Source organism: Denticeps clupeoides, unplaced genomic scaffold, assembly GCF_900700375.1.
Source record: "Denticeps clupeoides unplaced genomic scaffold, fDenClu1.1, whole genome shotgun sequence".
Classification (NCBI taxonomy): Eukaryota; Metazoa; Chordata; class Actinopteri; order Clupeiformes; family Denticipitidae; genus Denticeps; species Denticeps clupeoides.
The window spans coordinates 127,501-155,272 of record NW_021630111.1 but is presented as its reverse complement, the minus strand read 5'-3'; the positions used below and the strand labels follow the sequence as shown (position 1 = coordinate 155,272).

Genomic DNA, 27,772 nt, shown 5'->3' with positions numbered 1-27,772 from the left:
GAAATGGCTGCTTTCATGCAGATGGTGAGAGACGCTGGGGACATAATTTTCTTTTCTTTTGTTTGTGAAAACTGCACAATGATCGAGGGTAAGTGGGAGTGGCGTTCACACATGGTGTCTGACAAAAGATCTACAAAAGATCACTCTGGTCTGGGCTGAGTTCTCATCAAATAACCAATGTATGCTTCACTTCACATTTAAAATTACTGTCTGGATCCTGTTCCCAAAACCTTCCTGTGTCATCCTGTACACTAATGCACCAACAACCCCTAACGCCTCAGGAATGCTGTCAGAAAACCCACATCAAGATGAGTTCTGGTTTGTGCAAAATGGCAAATTAGAGCAGCATGTCTCACGGCAGCTCTGAAGAATGGAGAAGTAAGCAGGGTTTACTTCTCCACACACCAGTCTGTGGTACAGGAGTAAATCTGAGGCATCAGGACAGATTTCTTAACACCACATAACAAAACCTCTCTGTAAACCTGCACTCTTCTCTGCTAAAGTCATTCCCTTTTCCAGTCTATTAAATGCATATTTGAACGGATTATATTACGGCAGAGTGAAATGGTTATTTGTGGAAATATTTCAATTCATAACCAAAATTGTATTTCAGCCTTTGAAAATGCAGTCTATCAAGCCAACTAAAATAATACAATTATGAAATATCAAATCATATGATGCACGCAGGCCAAACTTTTCTGAGAACTGTTTAAGCCGGATTCATCATCAGGAACACGGTCCTGAAAGCAGCGACTAATGTTGTTATTTAGAGAAAATGATCCACGTCAACAGGACTGAACAGAGCGCTGTGCTGCTTTTGTCAGCAGTAATATACCATACCACTTCACTAACACGGGACCTAGAAAAACATGTTGACACTAGGGCTGTGCCACATCACGCAGGACATAAATCAGGTTACTTCCATGCCACTCAACTTGACCATTTATTCAGACTGCTGTGCAGCTTATATATGCGCTGGACTGATGTTTGACATGGTTGTTGGTGGTAGGGTGGCTGTAGCCTAGTGGGTAAGACACTCAGCTATGAACTAGAAGACCCAGGTTCAAACCCCACTTACTTCCATTGTGTCCCTGAGAAAGACACTTCACCCTGAGTGTCTCCAGGGAGATCGTCCATGTAACTACTGTTTGTAAGAAACTATGGATAAGGGTGTCTGAAAAATGCCATAAATGTGTAGTACTTTTTCTTGTGATGAATCAGACAGGTTTTTACATCTCTATACACATAGTAGCAGCTTAACTATCAGTCGCATTATCTTGGTGTGTTAGAGCATGTAGTTCAACATGTCTGGTTATAATAGGACTGAAACTAAAATTACATTTTGTCTAATGTCATGTAAATGTAGTCATTAACACCAGTATGAATATTTCTGGAATTGAAAGACAATATAGCAACAACACAATCCACAACATGTACAACAGACAGACTTAGCAGGAATCCCATGGGCCAAGGGAATCTCACGGGACTCCCGCAGGATATTAGTCAAGTTCACGAAAATTTCACATAACTGGGATGAGTCAGGAAAAAAAAATGACCCTGGGTGGGAGCAGGAACCACTAAAAGTAGGTCAGTTTAATTTTTTAAATTAGTCAGTTTTTTTTATAAATATGCAGTATGCTGAAGGATCCTAAAGATTTATGTTTATTTGGTAATATTATAGCTTTTCTTAAAAGTTAAAGATGAGAAACACTATCTAACATTCTTAGACTTAATAGATTCACATTTTCTTCTGCAAATTTTGTGTTTATATTGCACACCCCTAGTTGACACATAGACATCAATGATGAACAATAACAAAACGATTTAAATATGGGAATTAAAAGAATTACTAACCTCAAGCAGCTCAGACACAATTGGGAGCACCTCCGGGTTACAGATATCAATGGAGTCGTCCCTGTAGGTCTTCTTCTTGTAGCGGATGTTGCCCAGATGCAGAATGGCTGACAGCAGGGAGAAGATTCTGGAGAACAAAGGACATACATACATATCAGGCATGACAACTGTACATCAGTGGAGACCTGGCGCCTCTGCCCATGTAAAGGCTGCGCAGCTGTACTCACTGTTTTCTTGTGGCTGGCAAGAATCCCACCATCTCCATGGCAAGCTGCAGTCGCTCAAAGTCGTGTTTCAGGTCTTCTCCCTCCACCGTGAAGCAGTCCTGCAGCCATCAGCACAGCAGACAGGCTCATGAGGGCCGCCGTCCCAGAATGAAATTTACGATCCCCCCACATGGATGACAGCGCTTTTATTAACTAGCACTTAATTAACTTAACCATAAGAGCCCAAAGCCATTCTGCGCTAATGAGCAATATTATAATGTCTGCTTTTACCCCAGTTCTATTAATAACCCAGGCATCGGCTGCTGATGTCAGAATTCATGGACAGATATGTTCATAGTCAAAGGTAATATGTGGTTCTAAATGTAAGGTGAAGGTGGAAGAATGACATTAAGCCGGTAAAAGTTCACAAAAAGCACACAGGAAGAGCACAGGGGACACGGAAAGAGGGCCTGAAGGGGCAGCCATGCACTGATCCGGGGCCAGCTGGCGGGCAGGATCCCGCACTTCCTCCCCATTCTAACGACAGCCCCCCCATACGAAGGCATGTTCCAGCTTCAGGTTGAGCACGTCTTTCCTCCAGTGGCCTGTTCCACTGCCCAGGTTGTAATTACTGCATACCAGGGCGACTGAAAAGCCAGTTCAGAAACCAAATCGGTTCTTTAAAACTCGCAGCATCCTCTTTATCCCCGAGCTGGATTCTCCTCCACGATTATTTTCATTTCCTTCACATTTCCACAATGGGCAGCCGAACTAAGGGCAATTTCTCCCATTTAAACTGGCAATTCTTCCAACGACAACAGACCCTCTGAGTCTAACATGACCCAGAGTAAGCAGCATCGAGAGCGCCTGTGAACTGCTGACTTTATTCCTTTCTCGTGCCAGCAGTCAACATTTGATACAATAAAGCAAGACTGAAAAATAAAAGAAACAATGTCGGCCGGTCTTACTGGAATCACTGGCACCAGGCCATACCGCTAACACTGGTCCATCAAGAAACATTGATCCAGTTCATTCAGTGCAAACCGCATTCTCTTCTTCAGCCTTGAAAATGTTAGGGTTGCAATCTCTAAATAGCAGAACAACACGAATGTTCCGCAATTTCAAACCATTTGACTGGCTAAATGAATATAAACACAAATGTAATCTAATATTGCGTTGTTGAAACAGATTTGCCCACGAATTGCCAGTGGCAGCCAGCAGATCCATCCTGCAGCCTTCTACCTACTGTGCCTTTGACTGAAAAAGTGTGGCTCCGTGCCCAGGCAGCAGAGGATGAGCAGGGCTTGCAAAACCTCTAATGCGTGACATACAAACACAACAGTGCGAGCATGGTGAGCAGAACACGCTTTTAAAAACACCCAACACCAGGCCAAAGCACCCAAACGGCACCCAAGAAATAACTCCCCAACCCCTATTTATTCGCTGAGATCTGTGTTATTTCTTGTGGTGAGAACTGATATGAGAAATTACAAGCAGCGCTGACTCTGATAGGAGTGCTGCTGTGGTCAGCGGTCAGCACAGCAGCTCAGTCCAAAATGTTCACTGTTAGCCAGATGTTACCTAATCCGTGTGGTATTTCCATAGACCAGACAATATGTTCAGTCATCACGTTCATGCCCAGAAAACAGCAGCATATATACAGTATTTGTAGAAAAGTAGATAAAGAGGCTTTACTCAGAATGTAGAGTGTTCTTCTCATGGGTATTGTTATTTAATACTATTATCTAATGTGTAAAATTTATAAGATTTTTGATGGGTCCATGAGGGAATTTGCTGGTTGGTTGACATCATCGTGTGCTGGATTAATCGCTGGAGATCCAGGAACACCTATCATGAGGTTTGCAGGGCGGGGCTATCGAAACGTGAAGAAATTGATGGACGAGTGCAGCAGTCTGCCTGCCTCCACGAGTGAGGCTTGAATGTTCGAACATGTTTACTCTGGTGCTCCCTGCCATCTCAATCCAACCTTCGTAAGTGCTTTTGCGGAGGCTGCAGAACCATTCCTTTTACAAAATCCGTACTGCAGAGATTTTTTTATTGTCCCATGATGCAATATGGACGCGATGCCTTACGGCAAAAACTGGTGACCAATCACTGACGGCACAGATAGGAGCAGAGACGTTACAAATGACACCAATTAAACAAAAAAAAAGGGAGAAAGCTACTAACAGTGCACTCACACATTACACAGGCAGAAGACCGAGACAAATAAAGCACACTTAACACAATACTGACCAGCTCGCTCTCATAGCAATTTTCCCAGTGTTGTCTGAAGGATTTCTTTGTCATCTGGAAGTAAGGCAGAAGGAGTTAGGAAGCATTAGACAGAAATCCACACACACACACGAAGAGAGGTTCAAACTATGAGTTAGCAAATCATGCTGTTAACTGTTAACACTACAGCACACTATACACACAAAGTACTGTTAGCTAATATCATGTTAGCTAAAATAAACTAGGTTTTTGGCACCAAGGCCAAATACTTTATTCTTCACTAGTTTTTGTTTTCGAGTCGGAACACTGTGCTACATCTACTTGATGTAATGTTTCGCAAATGTATTAGCTCACTTAGCTTTTTTATGCTAACTTTAGCACTGTAAGTGTACAGCCCAAAATGTTATAACACACACACACACACACACACACACACACACACACACACACACACACAAAACACACAGAGAAAACTAATATAGTGCTAAAAATAAGAAGCCTTGAGAAGAAGAATGTCCAAAGGCAGCAATTTCATTAAAACAACAAACACAACATTAAAGATTATACACAGGAAAGTTAGGCACAGTTAGAGGTTCCTCAGCAGGAAAGTGTTGACCCTAACTGGATGAAGTTTTCCAGGCTCTTGGAAGTACAGAAGGAAAACAGGGGAGGGGGAGGGGGAAAAAAGCGAGAGAGCAGGCGTAAGGAGGAAGACAGACATGAGACGAATTCACACTCTGCTTATGGCGTAAGAGGTGGTCAGGGACCCTGGGCTCCCGCTGCCTGTGGAGAGGGGAGATGTTTCCCGCCGCGGAGAGACTATGACATGGGCTCAGCAGTGCCTGGCGGAAGTCAGGAGGCTGCGAGGAACGCGGGGACGAAGAAGAGCCTGCGCGTGGCATGCCGGCAGGGCCACAGAGATTAACTCAGACACATGCTGTCGCTATGGAAACAGTGTGGAAGAGCATCAGAGAGCATCCCGTGCTTGTTGATGGGAGGGGATTAGGCTTTTTTTTTTGGGAGAAGGCGGCATATGGAATCAACACAGAGAGGCTTTTTTGGGCACTGGGGTTGCCAAAAAAAGAGATAAACAAACAAAGGATCCAGTCATCGCTATGTCCGGTCTACAAAATGTGCAATTGGAGATGGAAAAAAAAAAAGCAATAGATGCTTTTTAGCTTTTCAAGCACTTTTTTTGCCGAGCACAAAAAGACCATTTGTTCTCGCAATGGAAGCAACTCCTTATGCTACAGAAACCAAGTGAAAATAAAAAGGACAGGGGGTCACTGTAAACATCTATTGCATCTCCTGTGTGTTGCCAAAGCAGCATGATACAGACAAGCAGCAGTAAACACACACATGCTGCCAAACTGTGTGGTGTGTGTGTGTGTGTGTGTGTCATACTCAGAAGCCCAGAGCAGTAGAAACAAAACACCAAGCATCCAGAGACTCCTCATGGCATCAACACTGCACTATAAGAGCAGGAACACTGTCAAAACATACCTGGTTGAGGTAATGGTACTCCTCGGGCTTCAGCAGGTGGAATGACTTCCTCTCCTCTTCACTCGCTCCAGCTAGCAGGTAGTAAAAGACATGGTAGTTCCTGAAGGAAACCAAGAGGAACATGGACTTAGAAATGTCCAAACACTTCTCAGGTTTATGAGATCAGACACCTTGATTAATTGTGAAAAGGCCAGGATCGGTCTGGGGTTAAGTCCCCACCGTGGGCTGTGCTGGTGTAGGTCTGAGCCCAGGCCTGGTTTGAGTTTAATCTCCATCGGCTCGAGTGCCTGAACTGTCATCACGGCTGAAATGCCCATCAGCGGGAACCCAGGCTGAGGGTTTGGGTTACGGTACTTTCAGCACACAGTGCTGGAGCCATGTAGTAGAGCTGGTGTTGATGTCTTCAATAGACGGTCAGACCTTGGGGGAGGTTTTATTAGTCGGCGAGAAGGGCTACTAAAGCAATTTCATATCTACTCCCCTCCTAGGGCCCTTCCTGTTCGCAAACAAGTGTGTATTGATGTGGGGGTTCAATTTTGGCTGCTGTGTAAAGTCATCAGGACACAGTAAGACTGTAAGACTGTAAGACTGTGGCAGCCATCAAACATTACATTTTTAATGTAAACATAAAAGGGCTTATTTTAATTCTCCCAAAAACATTTGAGGAGCAATGATTTTATGTCTTAAAACCAACTGCTCAGACTAAACGCTGATTGGTAATGCAATTTTGCTAATGATGTGTTCAATTTTAGGGCTGTACATTGACGAGGTGGTTAGCCTCATAAGACAGGGTTCAATTCCTACCAGGAACTACCTTTGTAGTCGCATTTTGGATTCGGAAAATCACTGCCCCTGAAAAAGTGTGGGGGCCTAGTGGGTAAGGAAGCAGACCCGTAATCGGAAGGCTGCCTGTTCAAATCATGAACCACTGAGGTGCCACTGAGCAAAGCACCGTCCCCACACACTGCTCCCCGGGTGCCTTTCATGGCTGCCCACTGCTGACGAAGGTGATGGGTTAAACGCAGAGGACACATTTCATTGTCTGCACCATGTGTTGTGCTGCAGTGTTTCACAATAAAAATCACTGCACTTTCAAGACGGCTGTACCACACTTCCACAGAGGTGAGAGCTGAGGAAAAGCTGTGCACTGTGTATGGATGAGGAACATACAACATCAGTTATTGCAAAAAAACATGACGGTTTTTCTGACTGGTAGACCTGCTTTTCCCAGGGCCGCCATTCATCTTTAGGCTAATGGAATGTAGCATTAGTCTTAGCAGAGGGACACCAGGCTCACATGGTGTATAGCCCAGAAGATCGTGAAAATCACACATTTAAGACAATTGCCATGCTTTTTAGAAATTCATGTCGCACTAATGTTGTAGCTTCAAAAGCTTATGAAAGCTTATTATATATTAAATCACAGTGTACGCATAGTTACACCCCCCAATTCCTTCTGCAGACCCCCCAGTGTGTCTGGGGTCATGTGATCCAATGCCTGAGGTCAGTGGTCACAGTGAGCATGGGGAAGAGCAGTAGCTGGAATGTCAGAGCAGTTGCCGCCGTTGGTTTGTGTTGACGTCGCCTCAAATGGAGATTGTGATTTTAACGCAATTAATCCGGCAGCTATAATTAGTGGTTGAATTTCTGCAAAGACACAGACGGCTTTGCATTCGCCATCACACAGCGCTGTTGTCAAACATGGCAGAAAGAGACAGAGCGCCCCCCCCCACCCACCCACCGACCCACACGATGGGATCCAGCTGCCGAGCTTCACAAAGGGGGTGTACATGTACAGAGCGGCACGGGGGTAAAAACAAGATATTCAGTGTGTGTGTGTGTGTGTGTGTGTGTGTGTGTGTGTGTGTGTGAGAGCGAAAGAGAGGGGGAGGAAGGCAGACAGAACAAAACAGTCATTAGTGACTGTAGGTTATGGCTACATGTCAGCGCCGCGTGAGGCTATCTGCAGCCTGTCTGCCGGTGATGATGTCAGCGCCTCACCTCTCGTTGTGCTCCTGGTACACCAGGCGGGACTTCTCCAGCAGATACTTCTCAACATATGCTCTGAAACACAACGGATGAACAGCCATTCGCCAGGAGTCCAGTACACGATGGATCCCGAGGTCCCCGAGCTGAAGAGTTCACTACGTACCCCCTCACTGTGCCGCTCTCCTGGTAATTGACTTGGATGAATTTGCCAAAACGACTGGAGTTATTGTTGTGGGCAGTCTTGGCATTTCCAAAAGCCTGTGGAGGAAAAGAAGGGAAACAAACAGGCAATGAGCAACCAGCAGGTACAGAGAAATTGATGATGGCAACTGTGAAGGGGGGTTAAACATATATTTTGATACGGACCCCTGATCGCTGCAATTACAGCACAGAGCGCTGGGGCGTCTGTAGTCGCTGCAGGGATGCAGACGCCCCGAAGGCCCGGGACAGTAAATCACAACCAGATGGACACAGATCACAACACACAGGTGCCCACAGAGAGGAACAGACAAATAAATAAAGACTTCTCTTTCACCTTCTCCATCCCTCCTTAAATACACACGCTCACCCTGCTCTGGATAAAACGATTTGGGAAAAATCTCAATAGGCTCACGTCTTCTGTTTTATCTGAATTTAACGTGAACATAGCGAAAATAATATGGCATTTCTGAAACTAAGCCACACATTTAGTAAATGTGCTCTGATATTACCTTTGTCTTTCAGAATGAAACATTCTGGAACAAACTGAACTGTCTACTTCAGCTTGGTCAGTATGAACCCATCCTTCTCAAATTTGTTTTTCCATCCATCTCTTTGACATGCACACACACACACACACACATACACACACCTTCTAGGGTAATGCAGCATTCATAAACAACCCTGAAGCTGAAGCCCACCGAAGGTCCCATTAGCTGTTGAGTGGGCAGACAGGGGGAAGATTACAGGAGATACTGAGGGGAGAGGCGGAGCAATCACTCAAGGGGTCCGACAACGGTGATCAGACTTGTACCTTATACTTAATTACAGTAAATGGAACCATTAGCGCTGTATGGCACATAAATATATACAGTCACACGCTGCAGTAAGGTTGGCTCGGCAGCTGCTGAATAAAATGTAAAGGTCACGACTCCTCTGAGCAAAACACGTCAGGGGTGATTTAGTGAGAGGGCTTGGGAGGCTTTTCCTCACTGGTTGGTCCCGGTAGGAAAAGTTGTGATCGCCCCGAGGGACATTTACTGGCACTTCAGAACAACCGTCTCACTCCTCCACACTTAGAAACACAAACACACACACACACTCACTCTCTAACATTCATACAACCACACCCCAACTCTCCTGGAACGGGTCCACATGGTGCGAAAGACTCTGGCGGGTCAATGTTTCTGTTGGAGATGAACGAGAATCCGTGTGAACGTTGGCCAGACGGGCCTTTCAGAAAGTTCAGGGACTGCTGATCCTTACATGGGTCTCCACCTCCCCACCTGTCAGTCAACTGCTGCCACCAACTGTGCAGGTCCAACCAGTAGACAAAGGGACAGGTCAATGGTTTTATATCAGAAACTCCTAAAACATCCTTCAGCCCTGCCTTACACATTTCCTCTTCTGCCCCTTTCAGATGAAGGTTCGACAGCAAACACATGAATACACCTGAAATATGGTAAAAATGTGTGTGGACAGTTTTAAAAGACTTCTGCGGGAACAGAGGTGAGAATTTGGGCCCATAAATCTGCACAGCCTGACAGACTGAAGCAGGCCATCAGTTCTGCTGTGATCGGTGGATCCCACTTGGGCCTTCACCTGATTGGTGGAACTTTCTTGTGAAGCAGAAAAAAAAACAAAAAAAAAAAAAAACGCCACAACAGAGGCCATCGGGGGCCATTAAGCGCCATTAGAGGCCTTGTGCTGTCAGTGAAGGTGGAGACTTCTGGTGATTGAAATGGGAGCCCTGAGGCTCATTTAGTAACGCGAGAGGAATCGAGGAAAGAGCAGCTAAGCAGCGGCATGGAGACTCTGTTAACCCCTGGCACATTTGTCTCGGCCACTGGGTGAGGTTCACAGTGTAGGAATTGTCAATCATCTGCGCAAATGAGCCATGCTTGTGTTTGCTGCAGTGGTGACAGAGCAGTCAAGAGCACATCAGATGGAAAAGACAATGTAGGATTATTCATTTCGAAATAATATATATTGATTTTTTTTTTATTAAACAATATTTCATCAGAACACAGGAATAACAAAGGATAAATTCACCTTCAACATCCTGATAACAACTCACCGCAGCCTGCCTCCCCCATGACCCTGATTTTCCAATGAAATCACTAAGCTCCCATAAGCCTGTTCACTCCTCCGTCTGGGAAACACCGGACAAATAAAAGGACCTTCGCGGCCCAGCGTGACGCTAATCCTCGGATCTGCTGGTGTGTGACCCCACTGTCCACCAGCCTTGGTTGGGTGGAATTACAAGGACTCAATGTCTCTGCTGATGACACCAGTGCGCACCACCTCTGTGCGATATGGGAATTTTTTTCATGGAGGAATGACTGAGATGATGTCGCCACTGGGTGGTGCAGTCAGAAGGGGGTACACATATGGCGAGGGAGTAAATCCTGACTAAACAGTGTGTACGGGGCTGGTGATTAATGGCAGGGGAGGTGTGAAGGTGATTAAATGGACCCTGCTGGATCTGCATGCTGGGGAGCTGCTAGAGTTCAAGCCAAAAGAAATTTTGATGTTGTGGGAAAACCCTACATTTTGTAATGCGCGTGGAACCCATAGGCACTTACGGTAGGGCCACAGTGGAGAGTGTGTGTGTATGAGTAACTGACAAGGCAGAAAACACCATGAGCTTCAGTCGCTCATTAATGGAGGAAGAATAATGCCAGAACTGCAGCACTCTTGGCCCTGGGGGGGTGGGGTGGGTGGGGACATGCCACTCGGCTTCAGCACATCCACTACACCACCAAACGCTAATTTCACACCCTTCCAGCCACAGAGCACAGGCTCTGACTAAACCGCAACTAAAAGGGCAGATGAGATGACGATTATCCTTAATTATCCTGTCATGGCCTGTGGGGTGGGACTGCATCGCTACACCCCCCCTCTCTGCCACAGCCTTATATACTGATACCCTTCCAGCAGTCCTTTCTCCGGGCCCAGTGCAGGGTATGACATTGACATTGACATTTACAGCATTTATCAGACGCCCTTATCCAGAGCGACTTACAATCAGTAGTTACAGGGACAGTCCCCCTGGAGCAACTTAGGGTTAAGTGTCTTGCTCAAGGACACAATGGTAGTAATCGGGATTTGAACCTGGGTCTTCTGGTTCATAGGCGAGTGTGTTACCCACTAGGCTACTACCACCAGCCCCGTGGTATGACTACCTGTCACTATACATGCACTGTCAGTAAATGCACTGCAGTGAATGTCAGAGGTCAGGAGTAAACCTGCTTGAATGAGTTACCACAGCAAACCTGAGAATTCGGAATGTATCACGAGTTTAAACACCTTACTAGACATTTACATTTACATTTATGGCATTTGGCAGATGCCCTTATCCAGAGCGACTTACAACGTGCTTTCAAGTTGCCATCGATGAAGAGATCAATTCCGGTTCACTAGGACCCGCAACTATGAAAACATCTATTTTATTCACTCTGTTGTAGATTCTGTACACAAGTTCGACAATAAGAAAGTTACAATTTAATCTAAATATTCTTTAAAGAGGAAGGTCTTGAGCTGTCGTTTGAAGGTGCTCAGTGACTGAGCTGTTCTGACCTCGAGGGGAAGTTCATTCCACCACCGAGGGGCCAAGACGGAGAAGAGTCTAAATGAATAGATGAGAAGAGTCTAGATGAATACTAGAAATAGCTCATGTTAGGCCACGGCCATGGACGAGGAGATCCATAAGCCGAGACCCTAAGATGTCCAGAGTCCCATGCTTGTGAACTGATGGGAGGAACGCTAAGTCTAACTTTCAAATTATTTACTGCAAGTGCATGTCCATGAGAACCACAAACACTAATGCAATCAAGCTGCTATGGGCGGGGCTATGGTAAGCAGTGGCTGCAATGCATGGCCATCACATGGCCAGAATATCCTGAACACAAACTGTTTAGAAACAAATCTGCCAATCTTCTTTACACAGCCTCAAGTTGCCGGTTCGAATCCCGGTCCAAAAAGGTACCACTGAAGTGCCACTGAGATGACACTGAGCAAAGCACTGTCCCCACCTGTCATGGCTGCCCACTGCTCACTAAGTGTGACGGTTAAAAGCACCGGACACATTTCGTTGTGTGCACTGTGTGCTGTGCTGCAGTCTTTCACTTCACTTACTGGGCCAGTCCTCCGGTCTAAAAGGATTTGGTGTGGTGTGTTGGTCTGAGTCGTACTCGTATTCTTCTTTTGATATTTTTTTTTGCATGGACGAGTAAATTCATTGTGACTCACAAATTGACGCATATCACTACACCCCAACCACACACGAAAACACTGGACACCGGACAGAATCTCAGAAGAACAAGACGAGTCGGCTGCAGAATCCCTGTTCCCCTTTCCTGTTAATCCAAAGCAAATCTGGAACATCATCAGCGGTGCAGAGGAGTGAGGCTGTAACACACACACACACACACACACACACACACACACACACACACACACACACAGCAGTAAGATCCTTCCAGTGGGAGGCTCGACACCCACTGCAGATGCAGAGAGGGGATCAGCGCGCACTTGAAGGAAACTATTTCCCTTAAGCTGCTGCTAACTGCAGTTAGAGCCAGAAAGTCTGTAGGTCGACGCAGTTTTTCTGCCTTATTACACCACCGCGGCACGAGCTGCAGCAACCAAATTAAAATACGTCTTCACTGCACCAGCCTCTGGATGCAGTCAGTCTACAAACGTCCAATTACAAAGCATTTTGCTTTGGACACAGCCTGGCATGGGCTATTTCTGCGTGGAAGTTTTGCAGATTTTGCACGGGGTCAGAGACAGAGCGAGCCATTCATTGACCCCGACAGTTCAGGAAATGATGGGATGAAACTAATTCCACTGCGAGCCATGAGTTATTCAAAGGAGCGGAAATATGCAAAAAGATCAGTTTGACCCAGTCACATGTTCCCTGGTGCTTCACAGAGCTCCTCTGTGACACTGCCTCAAGGACGCTGGCCCTGCGCCTCCTCTCCACCCCGCCCACAGCCATTACCGGGGCACTATCATCACGAGGACAAATGACTCGTGTAATAAACAGCGATAGGGACCAAATCCACAGCCCTGCTCTTCTCTTACGCTTCTCTCTAAATGAACATTGACTCAAAACAAATGGGACGTCAGTGTGGGAGAACTGCTCTAATACCCATCTGGTCTTAAAGGTACAGATAATATTCTATCGATCACTGATGGCTGTGGCTTTGACGAACAGATGGACCCGTTCGTTCCAGGGAGTGGATCAAAAGCAAACAAAGCACTGCTGAACGCAAAAAAACACAAATTTAAACGTCAATAAATATTATATAATCTAATTATACAATTCTATATTAGAGCCTCCCTTCTGTACAGACAACATGAAGCATGTTCCGTATCTCCTTCACCATTCCAGCACAGTCATCTTCAAGCCACACGTTACATGGATAAGTGCGCCTCACAAACTGGAGCAAGAGGCCGGATCTTTGAACTACAAGTGCACTGCCAGAGGCTCATACCACATGACACTTCCTAGATGTGACAGAAGACTGTGTGTCACAGACCAATTTTACACACACACACACACACACACACACACACACGCACGCACACACACACACACACACACACGCACGCACGCACACACACACAGGAACAGCCTGACCCATAGTGAAGGAGTAGAAGTACATGAGACATATCGCTTTACTGCGGTCACAGCTGGTCGTTAGGTGACATTTTTTCAATTAATGACCATCTCAGGCTCAAGGCCATCTGAGCGTGAAACAGGGTGCATTCCAGCTCGTTGGTGTTTCATGCCCGGCGGGTGACAATGTCCTTTTTTTACATGGACTGTATGCCTCATTGATGAAGGTTTTAAAGCCTTGTAATCTTAAAATGAAAATTGCCGACAATGCCTGGTCTGTATGGTCCATACTTCTGATGCACATCACAATACTGGGATTATGATTCAATGTCAGCCATAACATTATGACCATGCACCTCGTACTGAACAACGCCTGCATGATTGAGGCTTGTAATCAGGTTACATAATGGCTGGAGCGGACCAGACATCCATCAGGACTGGCAGCACCACCTGGTACCCAGCAGCTTCTTAGCCCTGCAGTCGGGGTGGAGGCAGCCTAATGGGTGCAGATCAGGGCGATGCCCAGTGGTCTCATCCTGGCCTCAGGGGCGCCAAGGCCTCCTGCTCAGAGGCACAGCTCATCCCTTCTCGAGTTTCACCCATCAGGCTACAGTAGAGCTCACACAAACACACACACACACAGTTCTGTTATTCTTCTGTCAATCAGACCTCACAAAACAGGAAGCCTCAGTAAACACCCGTCTCTCGTTACTGCAGCAGACAAGGACACCGCATCCAGCCGCCAGAGGGCTGCCATTCAAGGTCAGGGTGGGGCTAACGGCTAACAGCATGATGGCTGTGTGGAGTGAGCGGCGCACACGGTCCTGATGTAGACCTGCTGAGCTCAACAGGCTGCACGAGTCGCATGGCTGAGGCTGAGTAATGCGCTGTTGCTCCTGTTATTCTACAGCGTGAGCACAACGCATCAAACCCCAGCCACACCCTCGCCAGGCACACAAACCGAGCCAGAGGACCCGCAGTAGACACGCTTATTAAATACAGTTATTCTTTATATAGGCCTAAATAAACATAGTTTTCTTTATTCATATGATGCTATGCTTTCTAACATCAGATGAAATGCAGCAGATGAAATGCTGCTCACATCACTCAACACCACACAACATCAAAAAAATAGTACATCTAAAGTAAAGTCATTGTGATACACAGCAGCACAGCACAAGGTGCACCCTTGGTGAGCAGTGGGCAGCCATGACAGGCGCCTGGGGAGCAGTGTGTGGGGACGGTGCCTTGCTTGGTGGCACCTTGGCGGATTGGGCAACCTTCTGATTACGGGGCTGCTTCCTTAACCGCTAGGCCACCACTGCCCCTTTAGAGCAAACTCTAGAACATCAAGGACCAGACCAGATGACCTTTGGTGCACCATCTTTAGAGTTCCTGACCTGAAATTGTGTGAGATGATATTTGAGCTGCACAATCATTCACAGTAAAAAAAAATAATAATAATAATAAATTGCACGCACTCTGCTGCATTAACAGGCTTTTTCAGGTTAAATCCAGGTTTTTACATGTTTGGGTTTATGTGACTCTAAATGGATTTACAGGCACATTGTGATATGGCTACGTTATATTTACAGCTGGTTCAGGTGTGCGAAGGATCTCATACAAACGTGTGAAGCCAAAACAAACAACTAATCTAATGAATTTTATGCTGCTCTTTTATGATGCTTGCATGACTGCATGCCAGAGTCAGTATGGGCTAAACCTATTTTGCAATTTACTGCTTAAAGTATGTTTTGTGAGGATTGCGTGGCAACATATAACAGTGAATGCCCTTTTCTTCTAAATACAGCACACAGGATCGCCAGAACACAAGCAATATTACACATGGTACATGAGTGGTGCTTGAAATAAATTATTAGCTTTGGAAATGTACTGCAGTATTTTGCCATATTTTATGAGACTCATGATAATCAAAACAAATGATGTTTTATGGTTTTATGAAATGCTGCTCTGCAATAGTACTTTAGGAATTTTCATATCTAATCACAAGATGAGGGCCTCTGGCTTTTATGCAAATTCATAGTAACTGTAAATCTTTATCAGTCTTTCTACAGTAAACTGCAACCCCTCATCCGGCCTTTTCCCTTGTAAGTGGTACTGAAAAAACTTGGTTTGACTGTTAAATATCAGAGCTGAGCTGCAGAGGTGTCCTTGTGTGGCCCAAATTCGGTACGGTACGGGTCACTCGGCACTCTCCTTCCAGAGTGCACTCAGACCACACTCTCCCACAACTGGTGCAGCAGGGCTGAGGCCGGCCTGGCGGCCGTACTGTTCCCACTGCATTCCACAGGCAACAATGAGGCCAGTGTTCAGCTATGACACAGTAACAAGAGACGCCTCAGAAGACACAGTCCTCTTCAGCGACTTCAAAGGCCCCTGGACAAGTCCGTCTGATTCTCCCGCCAACCCCCTTCCTTTAAGAGGGATAAAAAAAAACAAAAAAAAAAACACAGCACATGGCAAGGAAGGAGCCTCTGTTGCACTCTCAACACCCCTCTGTTGCATAACAGAGGCGGGTCGCACCACGGGCTGCAAGCACATAGCGTCACTCTGTCCTCAGACCGTGGCTCCTCATGACAACCCCGTACAGCACAGCGGTATTCCAGGCAAAGTATGGTCCGAGCCGAACTGTTTTTTTTTATTTTTTATGAATGAACATTGCCTGGGGGGGTGGGGGGGGCATCTGTAGGAATGCGCCTCTGTTCCTCTGTTAGAACTGGGGAGGAAATGACAATAGATGAGAGGTAAATTCTGCAAATCACTACATATCTTTACGATTCCTCAGACGTCAACAGGAGAAGAAAAGAGGGGGGGAGGGAGAGCAGCCACACATACACATCAGCATGCAAGACCTTGGTCTCCATGACAACCCTCACTACCTCCATCTAAGCTCATATTTGAGATGAGGACAGAGGGATCGGCAGATGTCAGAGACCAAGCTTGGACCCCTTCAGACATCAGAGTCAGAGCCATGATTTTACAGATAATCTGATAAGTGCTACTAGCATCTCCAGATGTGAGGAAGTGAATGTGCACCTAGACTTACAGTCAGTAGTTACAGGGACAGTCCCCCTGGAGACCCTCAGGATTAAGTGTCTTGTTCAGGGACACTGTGACTGTGGTCTTCTGGTTCATGGGCGAGTGTCTTACCCACTAGGCTACTAACCCCCCACCCCATGTCCATATGATATAGCGATACTGAATGATAATATCGCACGATGATAATATTGATCCTCTTCCCTAGTTGACACACTTAGTGTATGAGGTATTGATATCCCATGAATCCCTAACCCTAACCCTAGTTTTTTTTAAACACATGCCCTTAAAGCCCTTCCATCTTGCCATGTTCAACCTCTGAAAAAGTGTGAGAATTAGCATGCATGCATAATATTATTATACACGCACACAAATGCCCATCAGGCACATTCAGGCTAATTGCTGCATGAAATAAGCCTATAGTGAATGTAACTGAATGGACATTAAATTTAATCTCCATTGATTAAACCTGTTTGAGAGATGAAATGTTGAAATGTCTATAATTATTCATGGTTAGAGGAAAGCAGCTCGTAAAAGACAGACAGGACTGTCTCTCCACTGCTGGTACGTCCATGGAGAAGGAGATGATTCATAGAAACTTATGGAAAGGCTCAGAATGCAGATCTGTGGGAGATATTTAGAAAATGTGAGCAAAGATCTGTGACAGATCTGTGTGTTCCGTCAAGACAGGCTGTAACAGAGCTCATGACAGACGTGTGCAGGCCGGTGGACTCTACAGCTATAAAACAATCAGTGCTGAGGAGGACAGCAGAGTGGCAGTGTCAGCATGGAATGGCTTGGAATTTTTTTCTACATTCATAGAAAAAGAGAGGAAATAAAGCAGACATCTACATCTCCACCAATGACTGTAAAAAAATAGCATGGCTCCACTGCCTTGCATTGTATAGAAAGAAGTCAGAATATTTCTGCCATGTTAAGAGTTTGAGCATTCCAAAAAGAATAGGATGTCAGAATCCTAGTGGGTTAAACACTCGCCTATCATCCAGAAGACCACAAAGTCCCAGGTTCAAACCCCACTTACTACCATTGTGTCCCTGAGACACTTAACCATGAGTGTCTCCAGGGGGGACTGTCCCTGTAACTACTGATTGCAACTCTCTTGGGATAAGGGTGTTTGATAAATTCCATAAAAGTAAATGTAAGAATTGATGTTGGATAGAATTGACTGTGTTGGACACATCCAGTGCAGCCCGAATCGGTCTTTTTATGGATATAATTTACCCTGCCTACTTACAAATTTAGGATCTGCATGCCTTGGTGACGTACTGAAGTGTATGTGAAAGATTGACAGGAGCGGCTTGAAATAGTCCAGAATGAGGAAGAGCAGTCATTCATCGGCATGTGCTCTTCTTACACATAGTTTCTGAAAACATCATTACAGATGATACAGATAAGTAGTAACAGTTCTGGGGAATCTATTAATGTATACACACAGACGTACTTGACCTGAAATTAGCCTTAATCATAGTGCTTAAAAAATAGAGCACAAAAAAAAAAAAAAAGAAAAAAAAGAAACTGTATTGAATTCACATACATTATAATCATACATTTTTAAAACATGCTATATCGTATGGTCCTTGTTTCTGAATTGTTTTAGTGTTATATTTGGAGAACACACCTTATCAGATGAAGAGGTTCCTGCCATGCTACAAGTTTTTGAGCTATTAGTAAACCACCAGATAACTCTGCTGATAAGCAGTAGTCTGGTGGAAATGCCTTGGTGCAGCCAAAAGCTATTGAAACCGTGAGACAACATTCAGTGTGGCCTTTAATATCATTTTATCTTGTTTTTGAGATATGCTTTAGATCTGGAAAAACACTCAGAACCATTCCCACAGTTACCATAATACAGCAATAAAGGAATTTGAAAAGTCCGAAGCTTAAAATGTTAGAAAAAGGCCATACATTTTTGACCTGCTTGTCATCTACAGACTCATTTTAACAAGTCGTGGCATTTCTGCATGTTTTTAATGGCACGGTGTGTAAATGTTAACACATGAAATCCAAATCCATTTACGTTGCCCAGAGCTGAGTGCCTGAGTAATGGCTGCTGCTCTGTGTGACTCTTCTTCCCCCCTGTCATAATAAACTGTCAGTGTCACCAAAGTTAACTCACATCTGGTTCACATTCAGCCCAAGAAATCTACAGACCCCCAATAAAACGGGCCAATGGCTGCACCCTTTTAGCAAATTCAGACGGACTGTCAGCAGGACGTGAAGGCCTTCTGATGAAAAGGCGATTACCGAACCAGCCTTCAGCAGCCCATGGGGCGGGGCGGGGCTGTGCCCTGTACGAAAATACTGTACAGAAGAGCTGAGCGTGCTGCCGGGTGCAGCATGTAACCTGACGCGTGGCCACACAGCTCCAGCGCTGCAGCAGAGACGACTGCAGCACAGAAGCTGCAGCACGTGACGCACAGACCTTGCACCACTGTTAGGCACGTCTGATGCGAGGCCTTCACAAATAGCTTTTTACTTGACACGCTGCACATTCTACTAGGCTGCACTGATGTGGGGTTGAGCTAGCAACTCAGACACATGTTACACTTACCTGAATTAGGACTTCAAGAACAGTATACCATGTGAAAATGGCGAATACTTCACACTGACCATGAGACTCATGCAGTCAAATCACACTACATTTAATATCACACAATTTACAGCAAATCTGTCTCAATTAATACTGCTGTATTGTCCTAAATTGTGGATTGTGGCTATCTCTGCTAGCTTAGCGATGCTTTGGCTATTAGTGGTAGTGCAGATACAGCCAGTCACAGTCATTAACACTGATATGGCAATATATGGTGACACACCATCCATAACCTTTATTGATGTAGCAGAGATTGAGATGAATGCTTAGATCTGTTTCTAAAGGAGAAAATAAAAGGAAGACACAGTGTAGTCACTTGCGTTGTGTTTCTTTGGTATTGTTAAAAAAATTATACTGTGATTTATGATTAAAATCTGCTTTTTAAATACTGAAATTGATGGATTTTTTCCTTCAGTTGTCATATATCACAGCCATATGGCGTGTCCTGTGACCAGCAATGCACTGACAGTTGCAGAATCAACAGTATTGTGACATTATAATTAATGTAGAGAACATACCGATATTTTATCATATTGCCGGATTGTCCATGATTCAAACCCCTCCTCCAAAAAAAAAAGTGAAAGTGATTGTAATTGGGAAACAGCACTTCACACAATGCACACAACAAAATGAGTCCTCTGCTTTTAAATCCATCACTCTTGGTGAGCAGCCATGAAAGGCATGTGGGGAACCGTGTTGGGGGACGGTACTTTGCTCAGTGGTGGTTCAGGATTTGAACCGGCAACCTTCCAATTACCAGTCCGTTTCCTTATCCGCTAGGCCACCACTGCCCCTATAATGCAGCAGTAGGATTTGTGTCCCATTTGTGGCTGGTGTGCATATACATAAAAAAAAAAGAACACCGCGGCCCAATCAGACAGATAACTTTCCATGCTGTTCATGCGGCACGTCCGGGTAAATTATAAGGTGTCCTGATTTCACCTTGACAGTGTTTACTTGGTAAAATTCAGAAAGAAAATTCAGCTCTGTGCACGGCTTTGCAGGGAATAAATGGGCCGGGAATTGAAAGTCCATGAATAAATAATTTTCTTTTTAAAAAGGGGTCTGAAAGCCTTTAATGGTCGGAGTTTGGGCCAATTTGTGACACGCTTGGACACGAGCAGCTCAGGGAAAAGCGCCGGTCACAGCACACGCCCGAGACCTCTGAGGGGAACGCGCTGAACTATTTATGAAAGGCAGTGCTGTGTGATGTGTGAGAGGGGGTGTGAGCGTGAGTGAAGAGGTGTCGTGTGTGTTGTAGTAGAAGTAGTGAGTTGACCGGTGAGAGGCTGTCAATGTGATTGTGAATCGCTGGAAGTGAGGACCTGTACGTGGAAGGTCACTGTTACAGAACATCCGATTCTATGCAAACACGCTTGGACTCTTATCTGGACAGGATGACAATCTCCCAAGTCTATACAAAGCAGGGGGTGCGAGGGGAAGTCAGGGGAACCATCAAGCACTGATGGACATCACGTGTGTTCACCAAAACAAAATGGAAATTGCATTCAGATGACAATAACCAAGAAAAAGACTACATTTATCACATGGACCAGCTGCAGCAGCCACGTCACAGGAATCTCACCCACAAAAAGAAGATTTCATTAGGACACACATTCCTGTCATCTTATCTGGACATCTCATCAGGTCTACACTAGCTGGGCCTGAGGTGAAGAGAACATGTGCAGCCTCCTGGCCAGGTGCACCTTCCTGAAAATGTTCCTTCTTCCTCCGCTCGCGGTGGAGCACGGCCCATGTTTAAAAACCGCTCACCGACTGCAGTCTTCGGAGGAGCAGGGATATATGAGGACTATGGAAACGCATCACACAGTTACTCGCTCATCACAGCACCAAATGAATACCATAAACAGAAGCCCCGCCCCCTTCTCTACGGATACGGCACGTTCTTTGTTTTATGACGCTGGAGAGGATTAAACATTTTTTTTCACTCCACTTTTTAGAATCTGGGAGCTGTTTCTAGGCCATGTTGAATCTCTCCAGCTGGATGTTGAGCAACCGACCGCCTGTGTTTCCGGGGTGCATTTTACCTTCTCCACTTCAGCAGTACACATCTGCCTCTTTTTTTATTTCATTTTTGTTCTCTCCTCCCTTTTCTCCTCTTTTTTTTTTTGTGAGTTTAGTGTATTTGTTCCCTCTTTTGGGTTCTTGTTTGTGGGTGGGATTGAGAAAGAGGCTTTTTTTTTGCATTGTTATCTTTGTTAATGCATTTCATGCCAAATCAGGTATGTTAGTTGCTTACAGTGTGAGAACACAAAACCCAAGGTGGATATGGGTCAGAGAGGAAGTGGACAGGAAGGGTAAAATGAAGGCCAGCCCTGTGTTGTGCTCGCTGCCCCCCCCGCCCCTGCATTTCCACTGATTACTAGAGGAAGCAGTAAACTCTCACAGGGTCGCGGCTTGTTAAAGCCTTTATGGTAAGACGGGTCAGGAGGAGCCATCTTTTTTGGTTATGGGCTGCAGTAGTAAAGGTTTAGCGATGGCCTCATGCCGTTTCCTGTCGGCGGGCTGTTATGAATCCCGGAAGGCGCTGAACGATTGCGGATGGGCAGACATTCGATCCGAACGACTCCTGGGTTCATTTAAAATTCTGATCTCATTTTTTGGGCCTCTGAAACCGATATCTCTTTTACTGGTGAGCCCCCCTCCCCTCAACTGCTTCTTTTATTCTCATAACCTCCGTCTCTCTCTCTCTCAGTCTCTCTCCTTTCCAGCAGAGCAGAGTCCCTCATGGCCCAGTGGCATTGCAGGGGAGATGAAAGCTGAGGAGGGAGAGGCCAGGAGCTCCAAAGCACTTTGATCTCAGCCTTGATGCTGGCCTGACTGACAGCAGGCAACCAGGGCTGGGACAGCAGCTGCGCTACACACCCACCCAAGTGCACACACACGCAACACACGCCCACTCAGCTGCATGCAGCCAGCAGCACACCTTACATCATGTTTCACGACAATCATGTGGGAAGGGGACATTATAGGTTAATAATGTTAACGTATCGAAACATTTCAAAACATACAATCAATTGGCCATGACTGCTCCTGCAGAAAGAATCTTACATTTACATTTACAGCATTTATCAGACGCCCTTATCCAGAGCGACTTACAATCAGTAGTTACAGGGACAGTCCCCCCCTGGAGCAACTTATGATTAAGTGTCTTGCTCAGGGACACAATGGTAGTAAGTAGGATATGAACCTGGGTCTTCTGGTGCGAGTGTGTTACCCACTAGACTACTACCACCCTGCCTGACACCTGCGTTAAACCTTCTGATCCACTATGGATTTAACCACGACGCCATATGAACCAGTGCTGACAAGGTCCCTCTCAAGGTGTCTTCTAAACAGGGTGTTCAGTCGCACTTCTCGCTCATCTACAGTACTGCGCAAAAGTCTCGAGACACCCCACCACCTCATCCTCGTCCTCGTTTGTATTTACATGCACCCATTTTAAAGAAACAGGTGTGGCTCGAGATTTTGGCACATTTTGTGGCTATGTAAACTGAAAAAAGACTAAATGGTTGGTAAAGAGTGTTTGCTTTAAATGATATCAGTCAAAATTATGCGTTCGCAAATCAAAGTTGTGAATAAAAGAGAAAACGATTCATGTTGTTATTGACACTTAGCCAAGGATTACAGACGCAGATGAATGCTAGTGCTCAAAAGAAGGCTTCTGAAGAACGAGGATGGTCACGTCAAGGCCCATTACAAACAGTCCTCTGCTCGCAGTGTGCTGAGCCCCAGCAGCAGCTGATGATGATGATGATGATGATGATGATATCTGCGCAGTGAGGCAGAAAGATCTTGGCACCATTCCTCCAGAAGACACCCAGGCTTATGGGAGGAATGGCCACTGAAGGCAACACCTGCTGGGGCTGCGAGTGTGAAGGAGTCACTGTTGTCTGAAGCCAACTGGCAAAGTTCATGTTCCAGACAAGCACTCCCACTCCCCCAGTTGCGCGAGTTTTCCAATTGCCTGATTTGTGTCGTATGTCAACATGATTCATCGGTCCAACTCCAGCCCCATTAATATGGTGACTGTGAGTGAATCCTCCCATCTTTTTTTTTTTTTTTTACAATTTATAGGCCTTGGGTATGTCAAGCCCTGCAGCTTTCCTTGCAAGGGCCTCGTTTTTTCCCAAAACTGCCCCAGATCAGTGCTGGTATTCACCCCTGGTTTCATTAACTGATGCAAATCTCCTTCACAAGGTTCCAAAAAGAATAGATTAGGAATCAATTCAATTAGAATTGAATATTGACTCAATCAGGCTTCTTTCAGATATTGTACAAATGTATACAGTTAATGTTTTATGTACAGTTCATTTGGGGGCATACTGTCCCTCCTACTAAACAATGCTATTGTTTTATTTACCATAGAACATTGTTCAATTCTAACTTGAGAGCAACACTTGATAAGTTGGAAGTTTGAGCAAGAGAACATTTTAAGCTCCCAAATTATTGCTGGTAATATGGGAGAACATAGTAAATTCTGCATTATTTTATTGTATTTAGCAAAACACTGAGGAAATATTTAAGAGTTGCAAAGTAAAGCCAGTCTTTCTAAAATCACTTCATGCTCATTAGTGAACCTTGGACACTTGTGACTTTTCACCGTTGTTGTTCTCACAATCTTAAAAACTGATGTGCTTCCAAGACATCAGGACAAGCACCGACTGCCATATTCACCTTTAGACAGGTGCCACCATTGCCAGATAACAACGTTATTGCATTATATTAAGTGGTTTCAATTCAGTTAAAGGGCTCCTTCTCTCTCACCCATAACCTCTGTTCTCAAGCATGCATCATCACCAGCACTAAACCTAACCCTAAACCACCACTGGACAACAAAGATAAAAACTAAAACTAGTGAATCCGGCAGTGTAATAGGTGACTGTACTAGCCAAATAAAAGACAGTTTACCAGACTGCCTTATTTTACAACAAAATATACAGTATTTGGGAGTATTCTTTGGATAAGAAAAAAATATTTAAAAAATATAACTCAACACAGGGGAGACCCCTTACCCACGTTCCACTGCCCTTCCACACCCAGAAACTCATATATAGATTTCAGTCTCTGCTATCACACATGGACCCACAACACCTTCCACAAAACAGACACACACAGCAATTCCACAAGAGCGGACTAGGCTGATCTAATCTGGAAACCCTGCCAGTGCTCTCCTCCCGAAAGGCGTGGAGGAGGTAATCGAAGATGTAATTACTGCTCTGCGGTGCTGATGGAGATGAAATGAGTCTGGGGTCACCAGTATGGCTGGTGCCCATTAACGGAGGTTGGGAGCAGAACCGTGAAATAAGGAATCCAGGCGGATTCCACCATCCTGTTATCCCACAGTTCAAGGCCTGGTGCTACACCTGGCATGGCAGCCACCTCCAGCTCATGGATCTATTAAACACAGTGAGGAATGGAGAACGGAGTCCATTGTCCTGGGACTTCTCAGAGAAACACCCAGACTATTACAGAGCTGGTGTTGCAATGCAGATCAGACCCTCACCTCAAACTCAGTCCATCCGACACAATGCATGCTTCCCGGCAAACCAAAACCACAGCCAAATGGCGTTTTCACCTGGACAAAGGAGACAAATGAAACCACGAACATCCGCCCACCAGGAGCAGCTCTGTCCAAGCAGCGAGGTGGAGCTTCGGCAAAGCTGAGTCATTCTGCCGGGCAGATGGACAAGCTTCAGACGAGAAATAGTTAAACAGGAAAACACAGCTCCTGACAGAAGCTGCTGGATCTCATGTGCAGGTGATTGTCTTCGGAGTCAAGCCCTTTCGGTCACTCGGGTCACAGCAACGTCTTTCAGCACTTCTCCACCTCGACACACTTGTGGGTCTGGATTTGCTCTGCTGCAGTGGCTACACGAGCAGGCCAACACACATTGCAACAGCTCACATCACCCACACAAAGCCTGCAAACTCGTTCCTCTACATAAGACACTCCTACACCGCAGATACTGGGGGATATCAGCCAAGCTCTGTATACGACGGAGGTATTCATGAAGCCTTATTTAAATATGGCAAGTAGCAGTCTGAGTGAAATAATTATCCAAACGTTTCAGCAACTTTGCGTGGTTTTGGATTATGTTATGCAGAAAAAATGGCAATACTGCTTGAATTCCAGAATGAAGGAGTAGGGTGCGTGAGAGCTGTCAATGACTGACACAGGCTCTTTCCTGTTCCAGCATCATGAAAGTTCATAATCTGCATGACGGAAATAATGGCACTCACACCAAAAAGTCCTTGGTGGGTAGTTAGTTGCAAGACGCAGATAACTCGCCAAAAATCCTTGCCTGGTTTAACCTGTTTGTTTCTGTAAATCCTGAATGTGACATGCTGCAATCTATTATAGCACTTTGAAAATATGGTTCCAACACGGTGTTTTAATACTGTGATTGGTGACCCACATACCCACATAGGGCATCCTCCAGCTGAAAGAAACATAATGATGTTCTCAGTAACTACTCTAGGTAATTCAAGAATGTTTCAGAATACGTTGCATCATGACTGATAATGAGGTGAGATACAAGGCCTCAAGGTACATTACAATAGTGCTTCTTTTTTCTTTTTAAATCAGACACCCACATCAGTCTAATTCCAGATTAAATTAATGGCTGTTTTAAGACACTCTAGGCCGTCCTCTCATGACACTACCACACTCTGAGAGCTCCTGTTCATGATTTAAAGCCCAGAGCTGTGGCTGTCCCTCAAACTACACTGATGATGTCTGGCATATTCCTGCTCACCGTAGCTTTTCAACTGGGGGACATGCTATCTGCTATCCACATAGCAGAACAACTAACCAGCCCTTCAAATGCAGGATATTTACCACAGATGCTCTAATGCACGAGCTTCAACTGAAGTTGGGACCCTCGGGGCAGCTCTTGAACCAACTCCCCACCACATTCCCAAAGGTTTTGAAGAGTTCAGATGGCTAAGAGATGGAACGTTTTCACAAAAAGTTCATGTATCCATGGAAACAAGGCTTAGAATGACACTGTCTCTCATCTCCAACTACCTGCAGTCATCTACCCAATCAGTCACATCCCCACTAAAGGCCCTCAGGGGCGAGTTAAGGGTGACATCTGGACGGAAGCCAGCTGCTGGGGCCCACAGAGAGGAGAAGTATATCTGTCCGGACTTCAGACAACAAGAACAAGGTTGTAATCTGCACCACTGTTCCCTCAGACGTCGCCTGAGGTCATTCTGGAAGCATTAGGCCACATCCTCAACCAATGTGGCCTACACACTTGGCAACAAAGGCATGAACCTGAGAGGGGTCTCATGTGTTGCAGTCATCCTAAAGAGATGCAGAGCACCCCATTCCTGAAGCATGGCAAACATGCTAACAACTTTCTAACAAATCGCCCGTGTCACTTGGTGACAAGGACAGCTTCTAAAAGCAGGAGGAATGTGACTCGTGGCCATTTCATGTGAAGGGATGGTCTCAGAGGAGCGGCAGCTTGGGGAAGCCATCAGGTCCTGTCTGTCAACGCAGCCATTTCCTCTTTCAAAAACAGCAACAAGCCCTTTTGTAACACTGAGGCTTGTTTAAAACCACGCAAGCAAAACCCTCCATTAGGAAATATGAGGTCCAGCCTGATCTGCAGCCAGCCTGCCATCGCTGGTCTGCACAGAATCTGGCAACGCAGACTGATACGTCACACCAAACGGGCATGACAGAGTTCACGTTCAGCCCGCCACCTCGCCCCTTCCCAACATGCCGGCCTCTGAACGCGCCTCAAATTACAAATCACAGTGCAGTTGCTGCAGTATTAAATGTTTTTTTATAGCAACAAATGATTACTGGGATTCCATTAGTGCTAGATGATCCAGCCGGCATGATGTAATCACGGCAGCTGCAGTCAAGTCCCACCAAAAGGACTCGTCTTAAGCCAGAAATATACTTGCTGTGAGCTGTGTGTATCCGTACACAGTTGCGTTGTTAACATTTGTGCTGACATACTTGCGTCCGTACTCTGTGTCATAATCTGTAGTGTGTACTCCTCACCACCAGGAGTCCGTGTCAAGGCCGCACACCAAATAAATGAATGAATACCTGCATCTTAAAATTGTCATCTGTTGAGTGCAGATCTCGGAACACTGCCCCTATTGACACATGCAGGTATTTCATCCATATCCATATAGGTTCCATTCATTTTTGAGCATGTGCACAAAGAACGCAGGATACGAACCGTGGCTATACATACGTGTATAGTAAACAGCAAGTTTATTTATGTCTTTAGTGGTGGCACTCCGAAACTGCATTTTGTAAATACCGGCCCTAATTTGATTGGGGACCATTTAACACTTTCTGTAGGAGACTTTGCCTTTTAGGCCTTATATATTGTAGATACACACACACACACACACACACACATACACTCATACAGGATAGACAAGATGAGTAATGCGACCTGGAAAGGCACTGGCCAGCATGGCTTGGTGATGTGAAGTGAA

The 27,772-nt window shown here is 45.4% G+C and overlaps 1 protein-coding gene across 1 annotated transcript in view; it reads right to left on the bottom strand.

Moving 5' to 3' along the window:
* LOC114783708 (unconventional myosin-IXa-like) overlaps window positions 1–27,772 on the bottom strand; it is an 86,067-nt gene that overhangs the window by 34,588 nt on the left and 23,707 nt on the right. Inside the window, 6 exon segments of the mRNA XM_028969214.1 lie at window positions 1,855–1,981; window positions 2,082–2,179; window positions 4,317–4,370; window positions 5,799–5,898; window positions 7,800–7,862; window positions 7,951–8,045. Of these exon segments, the coding sequence (XP_028825047.1) occupies window positions 1,855–1,981; window positions 2,082–2,179; window positions 4,317–4,370; window positions 5,799–5,898; window positions 7,800–7,862; window positions 7,951–8,045 (537 nt within the window).